This window comes from Pantherophis guttatus, chromosome 4, assembly GCF_059756535.1.
Source record: "Pantherophis guttatus breed Tessera chromosome 4, ASM5975653v1, whole genome shotgun sequence".
Classification (NCBI taxonomy): Eukaryota; Metazoa; Chordata; class Lepidosauria; order Squamata; family Colubridae; genus Pantherophis; species Pantherophis guttatus.
In genome coordinates, this window is record NC_142066.1 from 121,611,149 (window position 1) to 121,636,159 (window position 25,011).

The 25,011-nt window shown below is 42.1% G+C and overlaps 1 protein-coding gene across 2 annotated transcripts in view; it reads left to right on the forward strand.

The window, feature by feature from the left end:
* Positions 1-24,909, forward strand: part of TMEM196 (transmembrane protein 196) — a 48,353-nt gene extending 23,444 nt beyond the window's left edge. For both annotated transcript variants that reach the window (XM_060685686.2, XM_060685687.2), the window contains one exon: positions 24,190-24,909. In XM_060685686.2, the coding sequence (XP_060541669.1) occupies positions 24,190-24,232 (43 nt within the window). In that variant the 3' untranslated portion in view covers positions 24,233-24,909. The remainder of the gene's footprint in view (positions 1-24,189) is intronic.
* The last annotated feature ends 102 nt before the right edge of the window (positions 24,910-25,011 follow it).

Sequence of the window (25,011 nt, forward strand, 5' to 3'; positions counted from 1 at the left end):
AGCTTATGATGCAGATGGCCATGACATCGATACTGTAGGTGGGAGGGGCAGATATGGTGGGAGCAGGGGGCCACATCATTTGGTGGGAGTGCGTCCTCGCTGGTTGCAAGCGGTGGCACGCTCCGGCCCCCAAAGCTCTTCTCGTTCCCCAGGTTGTACGGACCCTCAGGCCCCAGGCCTTCGGCTGATGCTGTGCAACGCCAGGTCCGTGGTAAATAAAGCCCCCCTCATTTGTGACCTTATTCAGGAGGGGGGTGCGGACCTGACGGGTATTACGGAGACTTGGTTGGGCCAGGAAGGGGGAGCCCCCCTTATTGATATGTGCCCACCCGGTTTCTGTGCATTCCATCAGCCAAGGTCACAGGGGAGGGGCGGGGGGGTGGCGGTTGTCATTAATGAGGGACTTGGACCGAGGGAGGCCACTGTTCCTCAGATGGCTGGATGCGAGTCCCTCTTTGTGAAGTGGGGTCATAGGTGCAGTTGGGCTTGCTAGTCACGTACCTGGCTCCCTGCTACGTGACAGCAGCCCTGCCCGAACTGCTCAACGTTATAGCCGCGGTGGCGGTTGACACCCCCAGGCTTATGGTCATGGGGGATTTTAACCTGCCATCAGTCGGCGAGACATCTGAGGTGGCTTGGGAGTTCATGGCTTCCATGATGGCCATGGACCTGACCCAGTTAATTTATGGCCCTACTCACATGGGGGGACACACACTGGACCTGGTTTTTGTCTCTGGACAGTGGTTGAGTGATCTTGAGATAGGGGATATAGCGATTGAACCCTTGTCATGGTCAGATCACTCCCTCCTTCGCCTGGACCTTCGAACCGCCACACCCCGCCGCAGGGAGGCGGAACCAACCAGGTGGCTCCGCCCCAGGCACCTGATGGATCCTGATAGATTCCAGATGGAGCTTGGGCCATTTCCTGAGGTTCTGGCACACGACTCGGCTGAGGACTTAGTAGCCGCCTAGGATAGGACGGCTGCTGGGGCTTTGGACCGAGTCGTGCCTTTGTGGCCTCTGACCTGGCGCCGGTCTCACCTGGCTCCTTGGTATACTGAGGAGCTGAGGGAGATGAAGCGCCGGAAAAGACGCCTAGAGAGCAGTTGGAGGGCTAGTCGTTCTGAATCCGACCGGACACTGGTAAGATCTCATATTAAGAATTACCTAGTGGCGATAAGAATAGAGAAGAGTGTCACTGCGTTATTTTATTTCCCAGCTGAGCTTCATTATTTTTGGACTAATAGACTTACTGTAGTTTGCCAAGTTCCTTATCAGTAAGCTACTACGCGTGTCCATCCACCCACATTCCTTCACACACTTCTTTCCTTTGTTCTCCTGCCAGCAAGGTCCGGCTTGGACCAGCAGGAGACCTTGCTTGCCAAAATGTAACAATTAACTTTTCTTAGTTAGTGAGGTGTTTTATTTTCTTTATAACAAATAAATGACTTTTATTAGAAACCTTTTCCTCGCGTTTCTTTTCAGAATATTGCAACTTGGAATAAGCCTCGATTCATCTCCTCTAATCTAAACCAGGGTAATTAGTCCCAGAGCCAAACATGGGATTAATAAATGCCCTGACAAAGAGTAACTACTTTTCTGCTCTTATTGCATCATCAGATAATCGCCCAGCGCCCTGTTTAGGGTGACCCACTCCCTGCTCCATCAGGGGGTACAGGAGGACCCCTTGGAGGGTAGAGCTGAGGATTTTGTACAATGTCTGTGTGACAAAATCGCTCAGATTCGGGAACAGCTGGACTCTGACTGGGTAGATCCAGGGGAGATGACAGGGGCAGGTCCTGAGAATATTACATGGGAAGAGTTTGATCCTGTGACTCCCGAAAGCGTGGACAGGATACTGAGCAGACTGAGTGCGGCCACATGTTTATTGGACCCGTGTCCCTCCTGGTTGGTGCTGGCTTCCTGGGAGGTTACACGAGGCTGGCGCCAGGGGATTATAAATGCTTCTTTGAGTGAGGGTGTCTTTCCCGCCACCCTGAAAGAAGCGGTGGTGAGGCCCCTCCTCAAGAAGCCCTCCCTGGACCCGGCTGTGTTAGCAAATTATCATCCTGTCTCCAACCTTCACTTTGTTGCGAAGGTTGTTGAGAGTGTGGTTGCACGACAGCTGCCTCAGTAGCTGGATGAATTGACTTATCTAGATCCATTCCAGTTGGGCTTCAGGCCCGAGTACAGCACGGAGATGGCATTGGTCGCATTGGTTGATGATCTCTGGAGGGCTCGGGACAGGGGCTGCTCCTCTGTCCTGGTCCTATTAGACCTCTCAGCGGCTTTTGATACCATTGACCATGGTATCATGCTGCACCGGTTGGAAGGGTTGGGGGTGGGGGGCACTGTTTTACAGTGGTTCTCTCTCTTTCTCTCTGACCGGTCGCAGTATGTTTTGACAGGGGGGCAGAGGTCAACCCCGAGGCCCCTTGTATGTGGGGTGCCGCAAGGATCGGTCCTCTCGCCCCTTCTGTTCAACATTTATGTGAAGCCGCTGGGTGAGATCATCCGTGGTTTTGGGGTAAAGTACCATCAGTACGCTGATGACACCCAGCTGTACATCTCCACCCCAGACCACCCCAATGATGCCCTCGAGGTGATGTCCCGGTGCCTGGAGGCCGTATGGATCTGGATGGGGAGGAACAGACTCAGGCTCAACCCATCCAAGACCAAGTGGCTGTGGTTTCCGACGTCCCGATATAGTCAGTTGGCATCATCACTGACTATTGGGGGCAAGTCGTTGGCCCCCACAGATGGGGTTTGCAACTTGGGCATCCTCCTGGACTCACGGCTGTCTTTAGAAGAGCATATGGCGGCCGTGGCCAGGAGGACTTTCTATCAGGTTCGCCTGATTCGCCCTTTCTGAATTGGGACTCATTACGCATGGTCACTCATGCCCTTGTCACCTCATGCCTGGACTATTGCAATGCTCTCTACATGGGACTCCCCTTGAGGAGCACCCGGAGGCTCCAACTGGTCCAGAATGCGGCCGCGCGGGTGGTGACGGGAGCGACGTGGTGCTCCCATGTGACCCCCCTCCTGCGCGAGCTGCACTGGCTCCCAGTGGGCTTCCAGGTGGGCTTCAAGGTTTTGGTTACCACCTTTAGAGCATTCCATGGCTCAGGACCAGGGTACTTACGAGACCGCCTTCTGCCACCAGTAGCCTCTCACCGACCAGTTCACTCCCATAGAGAGGGGCTCCTCAGGGTGCAGTCGGCCAAACAATGTCGACTGGCGGCCCCCAGGGGGAGAGCCTTCTCTGTGGGGGCATCTGCCATCTGGAACAAGCTCCCCCTGGAGATACGGAGGATTCAAGACCTACGCATCTTCCGCCGCGCCCTAAAAATGTTTTTATTCCAACAGGCTGGTCTGGCCTAACTCTCCCTTTTAAATTGGGTTTTAAATGTTTTATATAAATTGGATGTCTTAAATTTGTTTTTTGAGCCCAAATTATTTAATTTATTTTTATAGTTTTTAACTTTTGTATGTCCTTTGTATTTTTATCTTGGCTGTTCACCGCCCTGAGTCCTCCAGGAGTAGGGCGATATACAAATATGATAAAATAAAATAAAATAAATAAATAAAATTAGTCCCCACCTTGATAGTCTTTCAAAAGGTCTTGAAGATGTGTGGTTTTGCAAGGGGACCTGAGGATTTCAAAATGATCCAGAGCTCATCAAGTGGTTTATTTGATTGTGGTGGTCAGGAGGTAGACGTTCATTGATTTTTGTAGTTTTGGGTTTTATTTCTGTAAGCTGTCAGTAGTCACTGTAAGAGAGTTGGGCAGACATATAAATTTTCTTAAATAAATAAATAAAATTCCTTTATTATTATATTATTAAGTAGTAATAATGTTAATAAATTCAAAGTGACAATAGTGAGTTAATAATAATTAAAATAATTGTTTTTCTAAAGAATGAACAAGCAACTAAAAAGGCAACTGTTTATTTATACCTTGCTCTGAGAAGCCATTTCACCAAGGTAGGCATTATGGATGAGTGACAAATACATCAGCTCTGTAGACAAACAAGGAATTGTGCCAGGCGGTAATAGACAGTTCTTCTGGTAGGGAAGGTAACTCAATCAATGGCTGGTCCTATGGTTTCATTCTGCCTCCTTAAAGGGCTTGACCTTCATGTGGCTTGACTTTCATAAGACATGAAACCACAATTGCTATCTCCAAGTGGTGCATACGACACAGTCCTATTAGCTGCATGGAACTTATATTTAGAAGATAGTCTAGTCAGTTTGCTCATAAAATGAAGAAGAATTATAACCATTATTTTCTTACCCAGGTGCAAAATCATTAGTTTATGGAAAGATGGTGAAATATCTTTCCATAAACAAAAAACCATATTTCTTGACTAACATCTGCTCATTTTGACTTCTTTTTAAAATGGCTGTTTATTTTACTAGGAGCATCAAATGACTAAATTTATTTGCTGGCAATGGAGAATGTGGGCAGTGGTGTAGAGGTGGAGATGTGGATTGCTTCCAGCAAACTTCATTGCAATTTATTTTAAGCTTTCATTAATTCTTCTAACCAATTATTAATCTTCTGTTATTAGTTAATAATTAGCTCAAAAAGCCATATACTATTATTCTATTGTTAATCTCAGCATGCTATGAATATCTATAGCCCATAGGGAAACTTGTTTTTGGAGGTTTCACATGCAGAATATTGAACTGTATATTTTGGCAGTGTATTGCAGGAAACAGGATATTATTTCAATATATTTGAACCTTTTTACCCACAGGAACATACCCACATGCTTCTGTTAACTTAAAAGAAAAAAATTAAATATTTTTAAACTGAAGAAATATGAATACTTAGCATAAGAATATTTTTGACTACTTGGAATGTCTTGGTTGCTGGGTCATGCATATACATACCCATACATCAAATCAGTCTTGATTTCTGGCCACAGTCTCTACTAGTCCCTGCAGTTTTCTTGGCAAGATTTATTGGAAGTGGTTTGCCATTGTCTACATCCTAGGGCTGAGAGAATGTCTGACCCAGGCGGTGTTTAAGGTGGGACTAGAACTCACTGTCCCCCAGTTTCTGGCCTAATGCCTTAACCATTGCATCAAAATGGCTCTCTCATGTTTACACTACTACCACCAGTAACCTGATATTGTATGACAAATCAAATACAAGTCCTGACCTGATTTAGAGTCTGTTAAAATATAGATACAAGAAGTCCTCGACTTATGACCACAATTGAACCCAACATTTCTTTTTTTTTTTGACAAGTTTTATTTGTCCCCCCCACCCCCAATACACACCCACATATTTTTTGAAACAGAGTATTGACCGTTGATTAATAAATCTGGAAAAAGAACACTTTGGCAGAAATGGAAACAAAGTAAAATATATTTGAATATGATAAATTGTATATGATATGATGAGCCCAACATTTCTGTTGCTCAGCAAGACAGTTAAGTGAGTTTTGCCCCATTTTATGACCTTTCTTGCCATAGTTGTTAAGGAAATCAGTGCAGTTGTTAAGTGAATCTGGTTTCCCCATTGACTTTGTCTGCCAGAAGGTTGCAAAAGTGATCATATGACCCCAGGACACTGCAACTGTCATAAATATGAACTGGTTGCCAAGCCGCCATTTTGATCATGTGATCAAAATATTGCAATGGTCATAAGCATGAAAAATAAGCGACTTTTTAAAGTGTCATTGTAACTTCAAACGGTCACTAAATGAATGGTTGTAAATCAAGGACTACCTATAATTGCAAGAATCATTTCTGAAAGTGCTTAGTATATTCAACTAAATCTATTGTTATTGAGTTATAAGCTCATTACAGATAAAGAGCCTGCCAAAATTGATAAAATATATTCTTAATTACAATGTCATTTGAACATCTATCGAGAATGCATTTCTATCCAAATGAGTAGCCTTTTCATCCCTTTTGTTTTGTTCATTTTGCAAACGATCTGACTTTGTCTGAGTTCCAGGGCCAAACTGTTAGTTTCTGTTCTGTTTAGATGGGAAATACTGTTGCTATAGGGATGTAGGTTAGACTGGGAAACCACAGATTAGCCAAGAGAGCATATCTGAGACAAACTTCCTATACTTTCAGAGTATCCACCACCCCCGAAAAGTGGATGAAAATTGTGGTGCAATTTATACACCAAATGTTGCCAAAGCCCCGCCCACCTGCCGCCCCCCACCTTTCAGCCATTTTCAGCCTCCACGCATCCATTTTCAGCCTCCACATGCCCTGTTTATGGCCTCCATGCGTCACATTTTTGGCTGGTTCCAGGCAGTGGGGATTGGTGATGGGGATCACCACTGATGGAACTGGGCGGGGAAAAAAATGTGAAATGTGCAGAGGCCAAAAAAGGGCCGTGTGGAGGCCAAAAACACGATGTGCGGAGGCGGCAATGGTCTCTGGCGATCCCCACAGCCTGGAACAGCTGATTGGTGGTATTCTGAGAGGCGGATCCAATGGCCAATCAACTGTTCATGCTAAATCAGGCTGGAATAACATGCTGAAGCTTACCAGGCTATTCGGATGTTAGGCAGATGAATACCGATAGATGCTGGTAGGCAGAGGCAGAAATTTTTTTTCTTGTTTTCCTCCCCCAAAATTAATGTGCATCTTTTAATTGATTCAATCTTAATTGAACATAGGAAACTTTATTCTCTATCCTTAGTTGAGGAATTTGTGGGTGTGAATATGTCTGTAATAACTTGTGACCTAAATAAATAAATGGCTCTTGTAGCTGTACTTTTTCTGGTGCTATCTGCAAACCATACGCAGCCAGATCTTGTGTTAGATGTTCTAGCCAATATGGAGGAATTTGCGGTCCAGCAACTAAGATATCATCCATATAATGATATACTAATGCTTGAGGATATCTTTTCCTAAAAGGCTTCAAAGCTCTCGCAATAAAGTGCTGACAGAGAGTATGTCTATTTAACATGCCTTGAGGTAATATAGTCCATTGATATCTTTCTGTGGGTTGTTCAGCATTTAATACTGGAACTGTGAAGGCAAAGAGAGGCTTATCCTTTTTGCATAATGGAATGGTAAAGAAACAATCCTTTAAATCAATGATCATAACTTGATATTCCCTAGGAATCATGTTCGGATTCGGGGTGCTACATTGTAGTGGCCCCATTGGTTGTAGAATTGCATTGATGCTCCTGAGATTGTGAAGAAGCCTCCATTTACCAGATTTCTTCTTTATTACAAAAACTGGTGTATTAAATGGACTTATAGTGGGTTCAATGTGGTTAGTGGCTAGCTGTTCTCTCACTAATTCATGTAAGGCTATAAGTTTTTCTTGCGATAAAGGCCATTGCTCGATCCATACAGGGGTGGTAGATTGCCATACTAAAGGGAGAGCAGTAGGCTGAGACATAGTAACTATTAATCATTAATAATTAATTTTGCTTGAAATTGCAACATCAAATCTCTTCCCCATAGGTTTACATGAATGGGGAGTATAACTGGCTTTAACTGGGCTGTGCGTTTTCCATCAAGAGCTGTTACTGTAAGCCACTTGGTGCTGCGTCGGGCTGCTTGGGGTCCTTCAACTCCCCACACGGAGGGTGATTCTGTAGTAGGCCAATCTGTGGGCCAATTGTCAGTGGCTATGACAGAGACGTCTGTGCCAAAATCGAGGAGTCCTTCAAAAGTTCTGCCATTTAACAAATATATACGCTTTGGTTTTTCTTCTTGAATTGATTGTGTTACTGCCATAATGCTAGGATGCAGGGAGCGGATAGGATTGGTAGAACCAAATCCTCCACTTCCTCTACTAATTTGCTGACCTCCTGCTGGCACTACATATGGAACAATTACCAATTGTGCCCAAGAATCTCCTTGTTTTAAAGTCATGGGCACATTCATTTCAAATTGTATCATAATTATGCCTTCATAATCTGAGTCAATGACTCCAGGGATGACAAAAATCTCTTTTTTCCCTGTGGAGGATCGAGGAAGGAGCAATCCCACAGTGTTAGCAGGTAATGGTCCCTTCAATTGTGATGACATTAAGGTAACAACTCCAGGGAAAGGAATGAATTTATCCTCTTGATTGATCAATTCCTGCACTCCCTCTCGTAGCTGCTTTAGAATTTTTAATAGTAATGTTGGCAATTGGGTCGGGGCTTGCCACGAGCCCAAACTCTAGTTTCCCTGACTATTTCCCTGACTTCTACACTGATTAGCCCAGTGAAACCCCTTCTTACATTTAGGCCAAACAGTTTTTGGTTTAGTTACTTGACCTCCTCCTGGCCCATTGCCTTTGTGAGCTCCACCACCATGGGCTCTGCACTGCTGTTTAAAATGGCCAGGTTTGTTACAATTAAAACAGTTACCTTTGGGCTTGCCAAACTTTCCTTTTTGTAAGGCAGCTGCTAAGGCATCCATTTGATGAACATTTGTGCCTATATCAGTGCATGCTTTCAACATATCAGTCAAGGTGTAATCCCCTCTATTAACAACAGATTGCAATGCGCGGCGGCAATCAGCATTAGCATGTTCATAAGCTAGCCTTTTCATTAATTCTCTGCTAGCTTCCTCATTATCTACTTGCCGCTGAATAGCTTCTTGCAATCTATCAATAAAATCAGAATATGTTTCACCAGCATTCTGTCGAATTGCTGCAAAAGACTTGCTAGGTTTGCCTGAGATTGGCACTTTCTTAAATGCTTTGAGCACACAACGCCCTATCACGGAGTTAGCTGGCGGGGGTATACCTGTGGCTTGTTGCTGTATTGTAGTAAAAACACCAACTCCGTATAGTTGGTCTGGTATATATAAACCTCCTGAATTGTTTCCTGCATGAATTACCTCTCTCTGATATTCTGAATCCCAAACAACATACTGTGCTGGTGTGAGAAGCATGCGAAACAAATCCTTCCAATCTTGTGGGATCAAATTATAACCATTAGATATGCCTTCCACCATTCCAACAGTATAGGTGGAATGCAAACCTGTCTCTGTGATACTTTTCCTCAGCTCTTTCAAAATTTGATATGGCAAGGGATTCCACTGATATTGAGCTTGCCCTTGTGGATTGACTGTCTGTGTGACTGGAAAAGCTTGGAGACCTTCTGCAAGTTCTATCCCAGTGAGGGTTCCTTTTTGCTGCTCTTTCCGAAACACTGCTCTGACTGCGCTAAATGGCTCCTGTGAAAAAGGGAACGGTAAGGCTGCAGTCAGGGAGCTATAGTCTGTGTTCAGTAATGAAATTGGCCTATAATTTTTAGGATCTGTATCGTCATGCCCTTCTTTTGGGATCAACGAGATAAATGCTGTCTTCCAAGTTGGAGGCACCTCTCCTCCCTGTTGTATATTGTTAAATAATTCTTTCAATGGTTCCACCATTTCCTCCTGTAAAGTTTTATAATAAATAGCTGTCAGACCGTCCATCCCAGGGGCTTTACCCACTTTCAACTGCTTAATTGCTAACACAATTTCCTTGGAAGTTATCATTTGGTTTAAGCTATCCCTCTGTTCATTTGAGATTGTATAAATATTCTCTTTCTGCAAATATCTATCTATATCTATATCTTTAATTTTATCACCAGTATACAGCCTCGAATAAAACTCTAAGAAAGATTTTTTAATCAATTGTTGCTCATAAACCTCCTTACCCTTATATCTTATTTTCTCTATTGTCCTTGATTTTTGCTTTTTCCTTAACAGGTATGCTAACCACCTGCCTGGTTTATTGGCATTATAAAAAGTATTATGTTTTGCATATCGTAAATTAGTTGCCACTTGATCTGCTATCAACATGTTAAATTGACCTTTCAATAAATTGATTGCCTCTTTAATTTTCTTATCTGTTGGATTGACTATTAAAGCCTGTTCCTGTTTACTAATCTCATCTTCTAATTCTTTTCTTTTTGCCCCCTGTTTCTTTCTTTGCTTATTATTCAAATATATCAAAATTCCTCGCATATATGCTTTACTTGCATCCCACACCATTTCCATAGATGTACCCTTTTGCATATTCATAACAAAAAAATTTTTACACTCTTTTACATTTTCTTCATACCTAAACAAGTTATCATTTAACCTCCAGGACCTCCTAGACCCTTTCCCACACTCCAATTCCAACCAAACTGGACTATGGTCTGTCAATATTCTTGAGCAAATCTTCGTGTTCTTCACCCTAGATAAAAGATAATTAGTAATTAGTATAAAATCAATCCTTAAAAAGGATTGATGTCTGTCTGAGAAAAAAGTAAAATCTTTTCCTCCGGATTTCTTTCACACCAAATATCCCTCAGCTCCCAATCATCCATCATCTCCCAAAACGCTTTGGGCAGTTTTGCTCTTGTTAAAACATTTTGTTTAGGTCCCTTCTTATCTTTTTTAATATCCAAGACCCCATTCCAATCCCCCAACAGGATTCAAGTTTTATATGCCCATTGTGTCAACTTCGAGTGTAGTAAATTGTAGAAATTTTCTTGTTGTTGATTCGGGGCATAGATTCCAATTACAAGTATTTTTTCTCCTTTAATTAAAAGTTCTATTGCTAAGAATCTTCCTTGGTCATCTGCTTCAATTAATTTAGCAACTAAGTCTCTTTTCAGATATATAACTATACCATTTTTCTTTTCTGGTGCTGCTGCTACATAGTGTGTACCAAGTCTTGCATTTATCAGGTATTTTTGATCTTGTACTCTTATATGAGTCTCTTGTAGACAAATCACATCATTTTTAAATTGTTTGAGATAATGAAATATTTTTCTTCTTTTCTGTGGAGAATTCAAACCATTAATATTCCACGTCAAAAATCTAGTTCCCATCTCTGGGCCCTTGAAGCAACTGGAGCAGATTCTGGTGGTCTTGTCTCAATTGACCTTTAGGTCTTGCTCCTCCCACTGCTTCTATTTTGGTAGATTCTTGAATTGTTCCTTGAGTTGCCATCTGGAATTGTTGCTGTCTTAATACTTCTTTGAGCCTAGCTGTCACCGATCTGGTCTGTCTTTGATCCTTGGGTTGCTCTAAATCAATTAACTCCAACTCTTGAACAGCCATCTGAATTTGTAATGGTTCTTCTCCTTGGCCTGTCAAAACTCCCCCCTGAACTACTGTCAGGAGCTCTTCTTTTTCACCTTCCATCACATCCTTCTTTCTTTTGCCTTCTGGTAATTTGGGTGATTTGGGTGTGCCAGCCTTTAATACATTAATATAAAAATCTCTTGCTTTCCATATTGTATTAAGCCGATACCTCTCTCCTGAGTAAGTCACTATTAATCCAGCTGGCACCTCCCATCTATACTGTATCTGACGTTTTTTCAGTTCATCCACCAGAAAAGCATACTCCCTTCTGGCCCTCAAGATCTTAGGGGGGATTTCTTTCATTGTCATCACTTCCTGGCCTTCAACCCGAAGTTTGTTTTGAAAAGTGGCCTGTAGAATTTCATTACGTATTCTCCTTGTAGTAAAATATATCACAATGTCTCTTGGTAAATGTTTCTGTCTAGCAACCCAAGAATTAACGCAATACAGCTTGTCAATCTGCCAGCCCAGATCATTTTTTGATTCCCCCACCAACGGTGCCAATACCTCAGACATCATTTCTCTCAAGTTCTCTTGTTTGTTCTCCTTCACCCCTCTAAATCTTAAAGCAAATTCCATATCTCTGTATTGTATCATAGCTACATCATCTTCAGCCCTCTGAATTCTATTCTGAGCTTCTGCTAATTTATTATCCAAAATTACCGTAGATTGTTTAACTTCTTCAACTTTATCATCCACCATTTCAATATTGCCTGCCAAACATTTAAATGTCTTTATAATATCATCCCTAATTTGCTGATTCTGAGTTGCAATCTCATCTGACACAACCTGTATTTTTTCATTGGTTTCATTAATTTTTTCATTAATCACAATAGCAAGTTTCTCTTGTGTAACTTGGAGGGCTTGTTGTAACATCTCCAACGTTAAAGTCTGTGGATCTGCTGGAGGGGCAGAAGCTTGCAATCTAGGAATGTGAGCTGGGGAGCTGCCAGCACTTCCCGTTCCTTTAATAGGAACAGTCTTTACAGATTTTGAGGCCATTTTCAGTTTAAATTAATTGTTATGTTTTATTCAGAAGCCAAAAAGAAAAGTTCATCAAAGTCCAAGAATTTTCCCAATCGTAAATTAACGTTTAAATTTCTCCTTCTCTCAGCACAGCAATTCTTTCCAGGCAAGAGGCTGCCAGGGAAATGAAACTTTCTGTAACTTTCCCTTTCTCCACCCCTCCCTTTCAGATTTCAATCGCCATTTTGATGCAAATTGCTAACTTGTTACTTCCAAAGGAGGCAATAAGCTTTGGAGTTAAGTGTAAATACTTGCAGTCTGACTTCTCCTGGCTTGTTCTGCCTGCAGCAATTAAAGATGTTAAAAATCCCTCATTTGTTGTCAGCAGAAATGGTCGCGGCTTCTAGCCCGCTAATTAGCGGAGTCTTCCCAGGTCCAGAGCAGATTGGCAGGCATCTAGGGAGCCCTCGCTCTTCGCACCCCAGGATTTCTCCTAAGGCACTTGGGGGGGCTCTACCTCCGCCTGCCGGCTCTTCTCCCTCCCCTTTGCCCAGGGAGAGGGTTTTCAAGCCCCAGACAACTGTTTTTCGGCTGTTCTGGGGCTTTTACGAGATCGGGGATCGGACGCCCAAGGAGGGACGTCAGCGAAGTCCTGCGGAGCCACCCGGAAGCCCGAGAAAACTATTAACAAAAGTAAAAGTAAGATCCTATACTAAAAAAGTTAGTATAGAAAGATCAATATACTGAGGAAAAACTACTCTAGTGCAATAAACTTAATCCAGGTTTGATTCAAGAGTATTTTAAAACACTTTTATTAAGAATTTTGATTATAAAAGCAAAAGTGCACATTAAGATTAGAGAAAGGAGAAAAAGAATAACAAGTGCAAAAAAAATAAAAATAATAAAAAACATAATAAAAAGAAAAGAAATATATTAAGAAGTAACATCCAACCTTAATCAAAAATCTAGTTACTCTTTATCCCCTTCCCAATCTCTTCATCTCTAATGCTTAATCTCATCTCACTCCTTATCTATAGGAAAGTCTAAAAATATCACCTTTTCAGCCTGAGATCAGTAAAAAGAGTTTAGTTTATAGTTTAGTTTAGTTTATTTGATTTGTATACCGCCCTACTCCCGAAGGACTCAGGGCGGTGAACAGCCAACAATAAAATACATAAATACACAAAATTTAAAAACCCGATAAAATCAAATTAAATTATTTGGCCCAGACAAATTACAATACCCCAATAATTTAAAAACAGATTAAAATTTACATATTTAAAAAGGGAAGAGATTAGGCCAAGCCCGCTTGATGGAATAAAAAGGTCTTCACAGCACGGCGGAAAGAACCCAGATCCGGGATCCTCCGTATCTCCGGGGGGAGCTCATTCCAGATGGTAGGTGCCCCCACAGAGAAGGCTCTCCCCCTAGGGGCCGCCAGTCACTCTGCCAGACACCCGGAGGAGTCCCTCTCTATGAGAGCGTACTGGCCGGTGGGAGGCTATTGGTGGTAGTAGGCGGTCCCGTAAATAACCAGGCCCTAAGCCATGGAGCGCTTTAAAGGTGGTAACCAAAACCTTGAAGCGCACCCGGAAGACCACCGGGAGCCAGTGCAGCTCGCGCAGAAGAGGTGTTACATGGGAGCGCCATGTCGCTCCCACTACCACCCGCGCGGCCGCACTCTGCGCCAGTTGGAGCCTCCGGGTGCTCCTCAAGGGGAGCTCCATGTAGAGAGCATTACAATAGTCCAGGCGGGAGGTGACGAGGGCATGAGTGACCGTGCGTAACGAGTCCCAATCCAGAAAGGGACGCAACTGGCGAATCAGGCGGACCTGATAAAAAATCCTCCCGGTCACGGCCGTCAAGTGCTCTTCTAAAGACAGCCGTGAATCCAGGAGGACGCCCAAGTTGTGAGCTCTCTCCGTGGGGGCCAATGATTCGCCCCCAATAGTCAGTGATGGCGTCAACTGACTATATCGGGACGTCGGAAACCACAGCCACTCGGTCTTGGATGGGTTGAGCCTGAGCCTGTTCCTCCCCATCCAGATCCATACGGCCTCCAGGCACCGGGACATCACTTCAAGGGCATCGTTGGGGTGATCCGGGGTGGAGATGTACAGCTGGGTGTCATCAGCGTACTGATGGTACTCCACCCCGAAACCACGGATGATCTCGCCCAGCGGCTTCACATAAATGTTGAATAGGAGAGGTGAGAGGACCGACCCTTGCGGCACCCCACATATGAGGGGCCTCGGGGTTGACCTCTGCCCCCCTGTCAACACAGACTGCGACCGGTCAGAGAGAAAGGAGGAGAACCACCGCAACACAGTGCCTCCCACCCCTAACTCTTCCAACCGGTGCAGCATGATACCATGGTCGATGATATCAAAAGCCGCTGAGAGATCTAACAGGACCAGGACAGAGGAGCACCCCCTGTCCCGAGCCCTCCAGAGATCATCAACCAATGCGACCAATGCCGTTTCCGTGCTGTACCCGGGCCTGAAGCCCGACTGGAACGGACCCAGATACGTCGTTTCATCCAGGTGCTGGGGGAGCTGTTGCGCAACCACACTCTCAACAACCTTCACCTCAAAACGAAGGTTGGAGACCGGACGATAATTTACCAACATTGCCGGGTCCAGGGAAGGCTTCTTGAGGAGAGGCCTCACCACCGCCTCTTTCAAGGTGGCAGGAAAGACACCCTCACCCAGCGAAGCATTTATAATCCCCTGGAACCAGCCTCGTGTCACCTCCCGAGAAGCCAGCACTAACCAGGAGGGACACGGGTCCAATAAACAAGTGGTCGCATTCAGTCTACCCAGAATCCTGTCCACGTCCTCAGGGGTCACAGGATCAAACTCATCCCAGATAACATTCTCAAGACCTGCCCCAGTCCCTCCCCCTGAGACTATCCAGTCGGAGTCCAGATCTTCCCGAATCTGAGCGATTTTGTCATACAGATATTGAACAAAATCCTCGGCTCTACCCTCCAAGGGGTCCTCCCGCGGTTTCTGGTGGAGCAGGGAGCGGGTCACCCTAAACAGGGCGGCCGGGCGATTATCTGATGACGCAATAAGAGCAGCAAAATAGCTACATTTCGCTGCTTTTATCGCCACTAGGTAATTCCTAATATGAGCTCTTACCAGTGTCCGGTCAGATTCAGAAAGACTGGCCCTCTAACTACTCTCTAGGCATCTTTTCCGGCGCTTCAACTCCCTCAGCTCCTCAGTGAACCAAGGAGCTAAATGAGATCGGTGCCGGGTCAGAGGCCGCAAAGGCACGACCCGATCCAGAGCTCCAGCGGCCGCCCTATCCCAGGCGGCCACTAGGTCTCCAGTCGAGGCATGTGCCAGAGCCTCAGGGAATGGCCCAAGCTCCATCTGGAACCTATCAGGTTCCATCAGGTGCCTGGGGCGGAACCATCTTACCGGCTCCGCCTCCCTGCGGCGGGGTGTAGCGGTTCGAAGGTCAAGGCGAAGGAGAGAGTGATCAGACCATGACAAGGGCTCGGTGACTATATCCCCTATCTCGAGATCACTCAACCACTGTCCAGAGACAAAAACCAGATCCAGCGTGTTTCCCCCCGTGTGGGTAGGGCCATGAATTAACTGGGTCAGGTCCATGGCTGTCATGGAAGCCATGAACTCCCGAGCCACCTCAGATGCCTCACCAACGGACAGCAAGTTGAAATCCCCCATGACCATAAGCCTAGGGGTCTCAACCGCCACCGTGGCGATGATGCTGAGTAGCTCGGGCAGGGCTGCTGCCACATGGCAGGGAGCCAGGTACGTGATCAGCAAACCCATCTGAACCCCGTGGCCCCATTTCACAAGGAGGGATTCACAGCCAGCCGTCTGAGGAACAGTGGCCTCCCTCGGTCTCAGACCTTTGTTAATAATAACCGCTACCCCCCCGCCCCTACCCTGCAACCTCGGCTGATGGAATGCGCGGAAACCTGGTGGGCACATTTCAACTAGAGGGAGCCCCCCCTCTTGGCCCAACCAGGTTTCCGTAATACCTGCCAGGTCCGCTCCCCCCTCCTGAACAAGATCACAAATGAGGGGGGCTTTATTTACTACAGACCTGGCATTGCATAACATCAGACGGAGGCCAGGGCCCTGAGGATCTGCGCCACCTGGAAAACGAGTGGAGCTTTGGGGGCCAGAGCACGCCACCGCTCGAAGACAGCGGGCGCGCGCTCCCCTACCATGATATGGCCCCCTGCTCCCACCATATCTACCCTCCCACCCACAGTACTGATGGTAAAAACCTTATCTGGATGAACTTTATCCCCCCTCTTGACCCCGGGCCCCCCACCACCCGTGCCGTGCTCCACAGCCTTACCTGGCCCTCCCCTTAGTGGTTATCCCCCATACCCACGGCCTTACTTCTGATCCAACCCTCCCCCCCCGGAACCCCTTAAGACATTTGCTAAAACTTTATATAAAAAACCCCTCAACCCCCTCTTCGCAACATGCCAAGTTGGCAGAATTTTGCAAAAAAAAAAAAAAAAAAAAAAGTCTTATTTTAACCATGATCAAATGTGCCAGCTCTATATTCCTTTCTTTGACTTTTAACAGTTTTAATCTTAAAATTCAATAAAATATTGTCATAAGATTTTATTTATCTTCAGTTCTCCTTATCTCATGATACATTTCTTCAAAACTTAACAAGCCTCTTTTTTACATTCAATAAAAATATTTTCCAGGTTCTTGTCTTGCTTTATCATTTGTATTTTCCTTTTAATTTTAAATATATTTTGTTTATAATATAATAGATGGATAAATGGGAAAATATATGGTTAAAAGGGTTAAAATTTACATTGTTTTATTACCTTAAAGAAAATGTTTATAAATTGTTGACATATCACATATTATAAATTATAAAGACATTTCAAATGTATGTTTAAAATGTGAACAATGTGATGGGATAGTTTATCTTGCTTGGTAGAACATGTAAAAAAGATAAAAATATTGGATTCAATGTTTACTTTTATTTAGAAGATTTTAAAGATTAATATTTTACTGAAGCCAGAACTTTTCCTTTTAGGACTAATGGATAAACAGGTAGATTAAAGCCATGGAAGATAATTTTAATATATGTTTACTGCAGTGATATTATTATATGCACAGAGGTGGAAGGATTCAACACTGCTCACTATGGATTAATGATTGGTGAAGTTCCCAGATATTGCTGAGATTATAAACTAAATTTTGATTAAGACACTATCTACACTTATTGACGATTGGAAATATTTTCTGGACTTTTTTGCATAAAAATGAAAAAATACCTTGTGATTTATGGTTTGATGATTAGACAATAAAATATAGAGGAGTGTTATGATGCTACTTTAGAGTGGTTAAAATATAATTATACTTATAACTGATATGAAGAATATGAAAGTCTGATATGCTTTGTATCTTTTTTTCTTTCCTTTTTATTTTTTATCCTTTTTCTTTTCTTGCACTAAAGGAGAATATTTGTAAGTAAGGATTGAAACGAGGGACCCTTGGTGCTCTTTGAGCTTGCTTGTTTTCTTGCAAATGATAATGTTACCTAATTAGGGTAATGAGACATCTGCAAGAAAACAAGCTCGGAGATCACCAACGACCGCTCACTTTTTACATTCTTTTTCTTTTTTGTTTACCTTATATCAGTTTGTATTATTTTATTTTTAAAGTTTTAATAAAAATTATGTATTAAATTGTTTTTTAAAACTTCAGCCAGTTTCTTTTGTATATCAAGTAAAGCATCCTTTTTCAAATCATTACCTTGGCCTGTCAATTGCAGTTCTACTTTTGTTACTTTTGCTATCTAGTCAGATAAAATTTGTTCTATATCTGTCATTCCTTCATTAACATCTTTTTTTTTTCTATCAGCAATTTTTGTCACTTCACTGGGGACAAAAGTTAAGCATGGTTCTGCCTGGTGAACACTTGGGTATAAGATTTCAAGGGAAGAGATTAGGAAAAAGACTCAGGTTATTCATGCAGTGGTCCCAATCCAGTATAACTATGGATAATCCTCAACACAATCATTCCTTTAGTGACCATTTGAAGTTACAATGGTACAGAAAAAAGTGATTTATGACCAGTTTACATACTTATGACCCCCATAGTCATGATCATCCCCGTGACCACATGATCATCTGATGAACATGTGATCAAAATTGGACACGTTCCAATTGGCATGTATTTATGAAGGCTGCACTGTCCTCAGGTTATGTCAAGAGTTCTCAAACTATGGCCTACGGGTCAGATATGGCCTGCCAAAGCCATTAATCCATGCTGCACAGGACCATGAGGTTGCCCTGCCCACATCACCCCACCGACTCACTGGCCCCCACCTTTGGCCGAAGACAGGACTTACCTTTGCAAGCCCTGTGGGCTGGAACTGGAAGGTAAGGCAGAGTCCTACAAGAGGCGGGGGAGGCCAAAAATGGGGCATGCGGAGGTCCAAGGAGGCCAAAAATGGGCCCACTTTTGGCTGGCAGAGTGCTCCAGGAAGACTGGACTGGAGGAGGGCCGCCTACTCATCCACCTGCCAGCTGGACTAGTTTTCAAGTTTCAAGCAAAAGAGATGTGTTACTTTTGGGGAGACCGCAGGATTGCCCCGTCTCCTTGCTGGTCTTCGGCACGCTGCTGGTTGGCATCTGAACATCAGATTCCCACCACCTAGGACCAGTTCAGGGGTTCCTTCTTCCCCCCACCCCACCCCGGGGATAGACAGAGATGGAGGGAGGGAGAGAATGAGAGAGAGGGGGGGAGAAAGAAAGAAAGAAAGAAAGAAAGAAAGAAAGAAAGAAAGAAAGAAAGAAAGAAAGAAAGAAAGAAAGAAAGAGAGGGAGGGAGGGAGGGAGGGAGGGAGAGAGGAAGAGAGTGGGAAAGAGGGAGAGGGAGAGGGAGGGAGGGTGTGTGTGTGTGAGAGAGAGAGATACTTGTTGATTGTAGGCTGAGAAGAATTGCTGCAAAACTGAGTTTCCTGAAGTAGACCACTAGACTCCTAAACAACTGAAAAAAACGATCTAGTAAAAAGAAAAGTCAACCAAAAGAGCAACATGCAAACAAAAATAAATAAAACACCCCCAGGAGCAAAACAAATTAAAGTTTAATTTGTGTGTATTATTTAATTGACTGCTAAATTGGCCACACAGACCCAGTCACATGACCACTAGCCTCGCCCACCTAATCACAGGACTACCTAGCCACACCAACCGAGCCAGTCCAGCCCTCCAATGGTCTGAGGGACCATGAATTGGCCCTGTTTAAAAAGCTTGAGGACCTCTGATCTACAGCAAAGAAAGACTCATTGCTTTGGCAGCCTGTTCCATTGAATGACAGTACATGGAGTTTCTTTTACTTTTAACTCATTCGCTTTAGTTTTAACTCATTCATTTTAGTCCTCTATCTTCCACATGACAGCCCTTATCTGAAGATTACTACCATCTCTCTCCTTCATTATCCTTTCTTTGGCTAAATATAGCCTGATCCTTTAATCATTCCTCATTTGATTTTCAGCCCCTTCACCATCTTGATAGAATTTATTTGCCTCACTCCTATTAATATTTTCTAGTTTAATTTAAACACAATAGTTTGAGTTTAATCTGCTTTTGAGTGTCATTCTTACTGAACATTCACAAATATTGTCAAAGTTTGATTCCTGACAGTGCATAAATATTATGTTAAACTGAAATCCTATTGGGGCTTAATTTCATGTCCTGAGTGACATAATATAAAAATATAGTAAAAATACCAAGAATATATTGATTGACTGATTAAGATCTATTTTATGTTAAATAAAGACTACTTTATATGTTCTTAAACCTGAATGATAAGAAAAGCAGCCAACAATTGTCTCTCTATCATAGGAGTAGAATGCTGCTCCAAATAAGGAATGCAGTCAAAAAAAGTTAAAATAGCAGCCATACCAGTATGTATAAAACTGTCTATATTTTATTTGTGATGCACATAAAAATGGATGCAGCATTAATCATAGCTGCTATCTTGACATTTTGATTAAACTTTACTGACACTTCTGTTATAACAAATATTATCTTAAAATCCTGATGTTCTTGTCAAATTGATCTGTTTACACATCTCTATAAGCTAACAGAGGAATTGTGTGATTTTATTTTTAAATGTTTTGTAAAGCCAGCCAGTTATTTGTACATATCTTATAGTTTTAAGGTATGCAATTCCAGATATGATTTATTCAGTAATCCACAATTTCATGTAACCATGGTTTATGAGCAGTTAGTCTGTGGTCCTTCTCCTCCGAATTGTTAACATAAAGTGGCTGCAGTCTCTTTTTCTGAAGATATGAGAAACATTGGCATGGATAAGATGTGTCACAAGCTGCTTTAGAACAAATTTCTCTTTATCTGAAAGGTTATCCAAACTTCCTTTATTCCATTAAACTGGATAGAAATCCCATAAGATTCCTCACACTGGATATGTGATGGAAAAATCCCATATTGTGTCAGAGTAAATTTATTTTAGTTCAAAGCAAAGCCATAAATAAAAGATATTTGCCAAAAGAAATAAAACTATTTTAAATGTGTTGATACATAGAAAAGAAAGATTATTGATATACCGTATTTTTCAGACTAAAAGACCCACTGGAGTATAAGATGCACTACGATTTCAAAGAGGTAAACAAGGAAGAAAAGGTTTTTGGCCTCCCTGGCCCCTAGGAACACTCTGCAGTCCTCCCAAACCCTCTGTGTGTCCTGTTTTTTGCAAAAACGGGGTATGCAGAGGGTTTGGGAGACCTGCAGTGCTCCTGGGGGATGGGAAGGGCAAAAAAACGGGCCCATTTTTGCCCTCCTAAGCCCCCCCCCCTTATGTCATGTTTTTGCCTTCCTCATGCCCCAGGAGCACTCTGCAGGCCTCCCAAACCCTTTGTGAAAAACAGGCTGGTTTTGGTGAAAATGGGACGCATGGGCAGGGTTTGGGGAGGCCAAAAATGGCTATATTCGGTGTATAAGAAGCACCAACATTTTCACCAGTGGTGGGATTCAATTTTTTTAACAACTGGTTCTGTGGTTGTGGCTTATTTGGGTGGGTGAGGCTTGGAGGTCATGTGACCGGGTGGGCATGACTAGCTGATCATGTGACCGGGTGAGCATGGCTATGTGTATAGGGACTACTCAGGAGGGCTGAAAAAGTCATTTCTGACTGGTCCATGTACTTTTGATTGGTCCTCACACTTATGACCATCCTCACATTTATGCCAGTTGCAGCATTCTTAGCAACCATGTCACTCATTTCAGAACTGCTTCCCTTCACCATGGTGACAAGATAGGGCAAAAAATGTAAAATGTGAGGACAGTCATAAGTGCAAGGACTGGTCAAAAGTGCGAGGACCAGTCAAAAATAACTTTTTCAGCTCTCTGAGTAGTCCATATGCACAAAAGGACTACCCAGAGGGCTGAAAATGTGATTTCTGACAGGCCCTTGAACTTTTGACTGGATCTCGCACTTATGACTGGTCATCATTTATGCCCATTGCAGCATTCTTAACAACCATGTCACTCATTTCACAACTGCGGTGCTTCATGTGACTGGGTAGGCGTGGCCAGGTGGTCATGTGGCATTGCTTCTTTGCCCTAATGACAGTTTGCTGCAATGGTCATAAGTGTGAAAAACGGTTATAAGTCACTTTTTCCAGTGCCATTGTAACTGTTGTAAATCAAGGATTACCTGTACAAAAATACAAAAAGCTTCTTTGCTTGAAAAAAGCTGCCCTAAATACCAATCATTAGATTAGAAATACCTGCAAACTGGAGTTACAAATCAGGGAGGGTGCCAGAGCACCTTGAGGAATTAAAATAGTTAAAATGCAATGATAACTATCAGCAGCCAAGTGAAACCCTTTAGCAGAGAGGTCATTTAAGCTCTCCAGAATGAAGCAAAGGAGCAAACAGAGTATCTGTTGCTTGTTAAACCAATTACCAGAACAAACAGACACAGAACTAGTCAGATTTCCAAAGCTGCTTCTTTTCAGGAACAGAGATTAACATTTTTCCTTCCAAACAAAACTGAATAGGGAAAATTATCCCATCACTAAACACAGGATTAAACATCACCAAGCACAGAATTAAACTTCACCAAAAACCAGTTTTAGACCAAAACTCAGAAAGGGTATGTAAACTCACATTTGAATGTCAGTCTTTCTAGCTAGCCAATAAACCTTGCTGAATGTCACTCATCTTGGTTTCTAGTCATTAAAAGCTTCTGCTTCGTTATTCAATTATTTCTTCAAAGTGCTGATCATTGCACCCTGGCTGGAAGAACTCCAACAGGGGAGTATTTCCTTCCAACAGTGGTGTAAAAAGCTTAAAACAAAAGGAGATTTCTTTTAACAACCGAACTGCTGAACTACTCCGAACTGTTTAACTACTTAACTATTTAACAACTGGTTCTACCAAACTGGTGCGAACCGGTAGAATCCCATCACTGATTTTCATCCTCTTTTAGGGTGGAAAAAAGTGTGTCTTATATCAGAAAAGTACAGTATTCATTTTGTAGATTACATTATGGGCGTTTAATGCATTCCACTACAATTCTTTTTTTTATATATAAAGTTTTTATTTTTATTTTTCATAAACATATTTATATGTACAGTCATTTCCATCATTTTTCATTCATCTTTTCTTTTAACTTTCATTTTTAATTTTTCGGGGCTGCTCTTTTACCCTATTTTATTACAATAGACTAATTGCAGAGTGCTCCTGGGGGATGGGGAGGACAAAAACAGGCCTGTTTTTGGCATTCCAAACCCCCCATGTGTCATGTTTTTGCCTTCCCCAGCCCCCAGGAGCACTCTGCAAGCCTCCCAAACCCTTTGCGAAAAACGGACCTGTTTTTGGCAAAATCATCAGCTGTCTGCAAGGAATATAAGTCCTTCCATTCACCACCATCCAGTCAGAGCTGAAGAAGCTTCTTGGATGAGAAGTGAAACGTCTTCAAAAGAAAAACAAGAAAATCCAGCTGCTTCCTGAAAAAGGACCTTTGGATCTGTCTGCCTTGGCTAAAAAAACAGAGCATCACTCCCTAGAGTCAGACATGACTGGATAGGGAAAAACCTTTACTTTTACCTTTAAAAAGTTAAAACTTTATGCCTATTGAAAAGTTTTTAGCAGGTATACAGTTTTTAATGTTTCGTAGATTTTTTTATTACTGTTAAAATCCAATGTCAATAATATTATGGTGATAAGAATTAAAGATACAAATCTTCTGAACAAATTAAGATTTATTTAAAGAACAGTAAGAATCAATAGATTTTCCTTCTGGACACATGAAGTTTGTGCATTAAGTAAGTATAAATACACTGAGAGAATTGATGAAAGTTTGAGTGTGAATCATTTGCAAATAGAAAAACAAACTGGCAGATTATGAAATATATTTATAAGTAAGCATAACATTTCAGAGGCTTTCAGTTTCTAAATGATAATGAAAATGGTTTGCAGATTACCCACTTCACAATTTTTAAAAGATTCTTTTAGGATGCCAATATTGCCTTACCAAATGCTATTATTATCAACAAAGTGAATAATGTGAAGGTGTTGCAATTTTCTTAAGAAATCTTTGTTCTCTAAAACCCTAGACTACAAACTCAAACAATTATAATTATTTGAAGATATTTAGGTTCAGAATTTAGTAAACATTCTCCAGAAGTGTTGAATGGAGAATTTAATATTATGGTGGAAAATGGTTTACTGATTTCTAAAAACTGAATATCCATCCAAGGCTCAAGTGTGCCACCCAGTGACACCTTCTTAAATTACAGTTATTTACTTTTACAGGTTTTATTTCATCTAACTATCCACAAAAGATTAGAGAAGTTTAAATTAAGAAAAAGAGATGAACAATTCAAATATTCCAATTCTTGCATTTATTGCAGAATTTTTTTCATCCATTGAGTCAAATGTTGAAAAACGAAAGCTTAAAAACAGTGCAAAGAATATTTAATTGGGAAAGGAATAAAAAAATTAGGCTGTTTACACAAACATAATCAAAAAATTATAAATTAGAGCTTGTAAATTTGAATCTAGTCATTTTCACCTTCCAGTACAGAAAATCTAGGTGATAGAATAATTGATTTAAAAAGCAATTTTAGTTGAAATAGTAAATGAAAATAATCATCATTTTAGCCATTGTCTATCCACTGCAGGATGAAGCTCTCTTCCACATGTTTCCAACCAATACAGTCCTGAGCTTTCGTTTGCCAATCGGGCCCGCAATACTTGCTGATTTCATCGATCCATCTTGTTTAAAGTCTCTTTCATGGATTCTTTTTTAGTAAGTGGGATACATTCTATGATTTCCTTGGTCCACCTGCCATCAGTTCTTCTTGCTATGTGACCAGCCCATTTCTATTTCCATGTAATATTGCCCCTTAAAAAGTATCTGTATTTATATCTATTCTCATATGTCCTTGCAAATTCTGTAACTTTAAGCCTAAAATGTTGATAAACTTTTTGTTTGAACATCTTTTTAACCCCAGTATTTTGTTACAGGTACTGGTTGTTTGAGAATACTAATACTGGTAGTTAAAGCTCAGTTAACGTTAATTGGATATGTGAAAATGGGTTTATACTGGTAACAGGCTAAATGAAATGATTGCTTTAAGTAAAGTGTGATGACAAAGTATCTGAATTATTACAATGGCGAAGGGGACGCTATGAAATTTTGTACCTTCTTCATTGTCTCCTGTTCTACCCCAACCCCATGAAATAATATTGGATTGAACTCCTGAAGGAAAAACAACTGCAAATGTAAATATTTTTATTGTATTCTGCTTCAAAGTATCTGAAAAAATAAAGATGAATAAAACTGGGACAATGATTTATCAATAAACTTTATCAATAAAGTTGAGTCCATGATTAATCTATAACAACAGTATTTTTATTTTGTTTCATGTACCCTGTCTCCAGGAGTTCAAAGTGACCTATAATCTTTCTCACAACAAAAACTACATAGAACAGGATTTCCC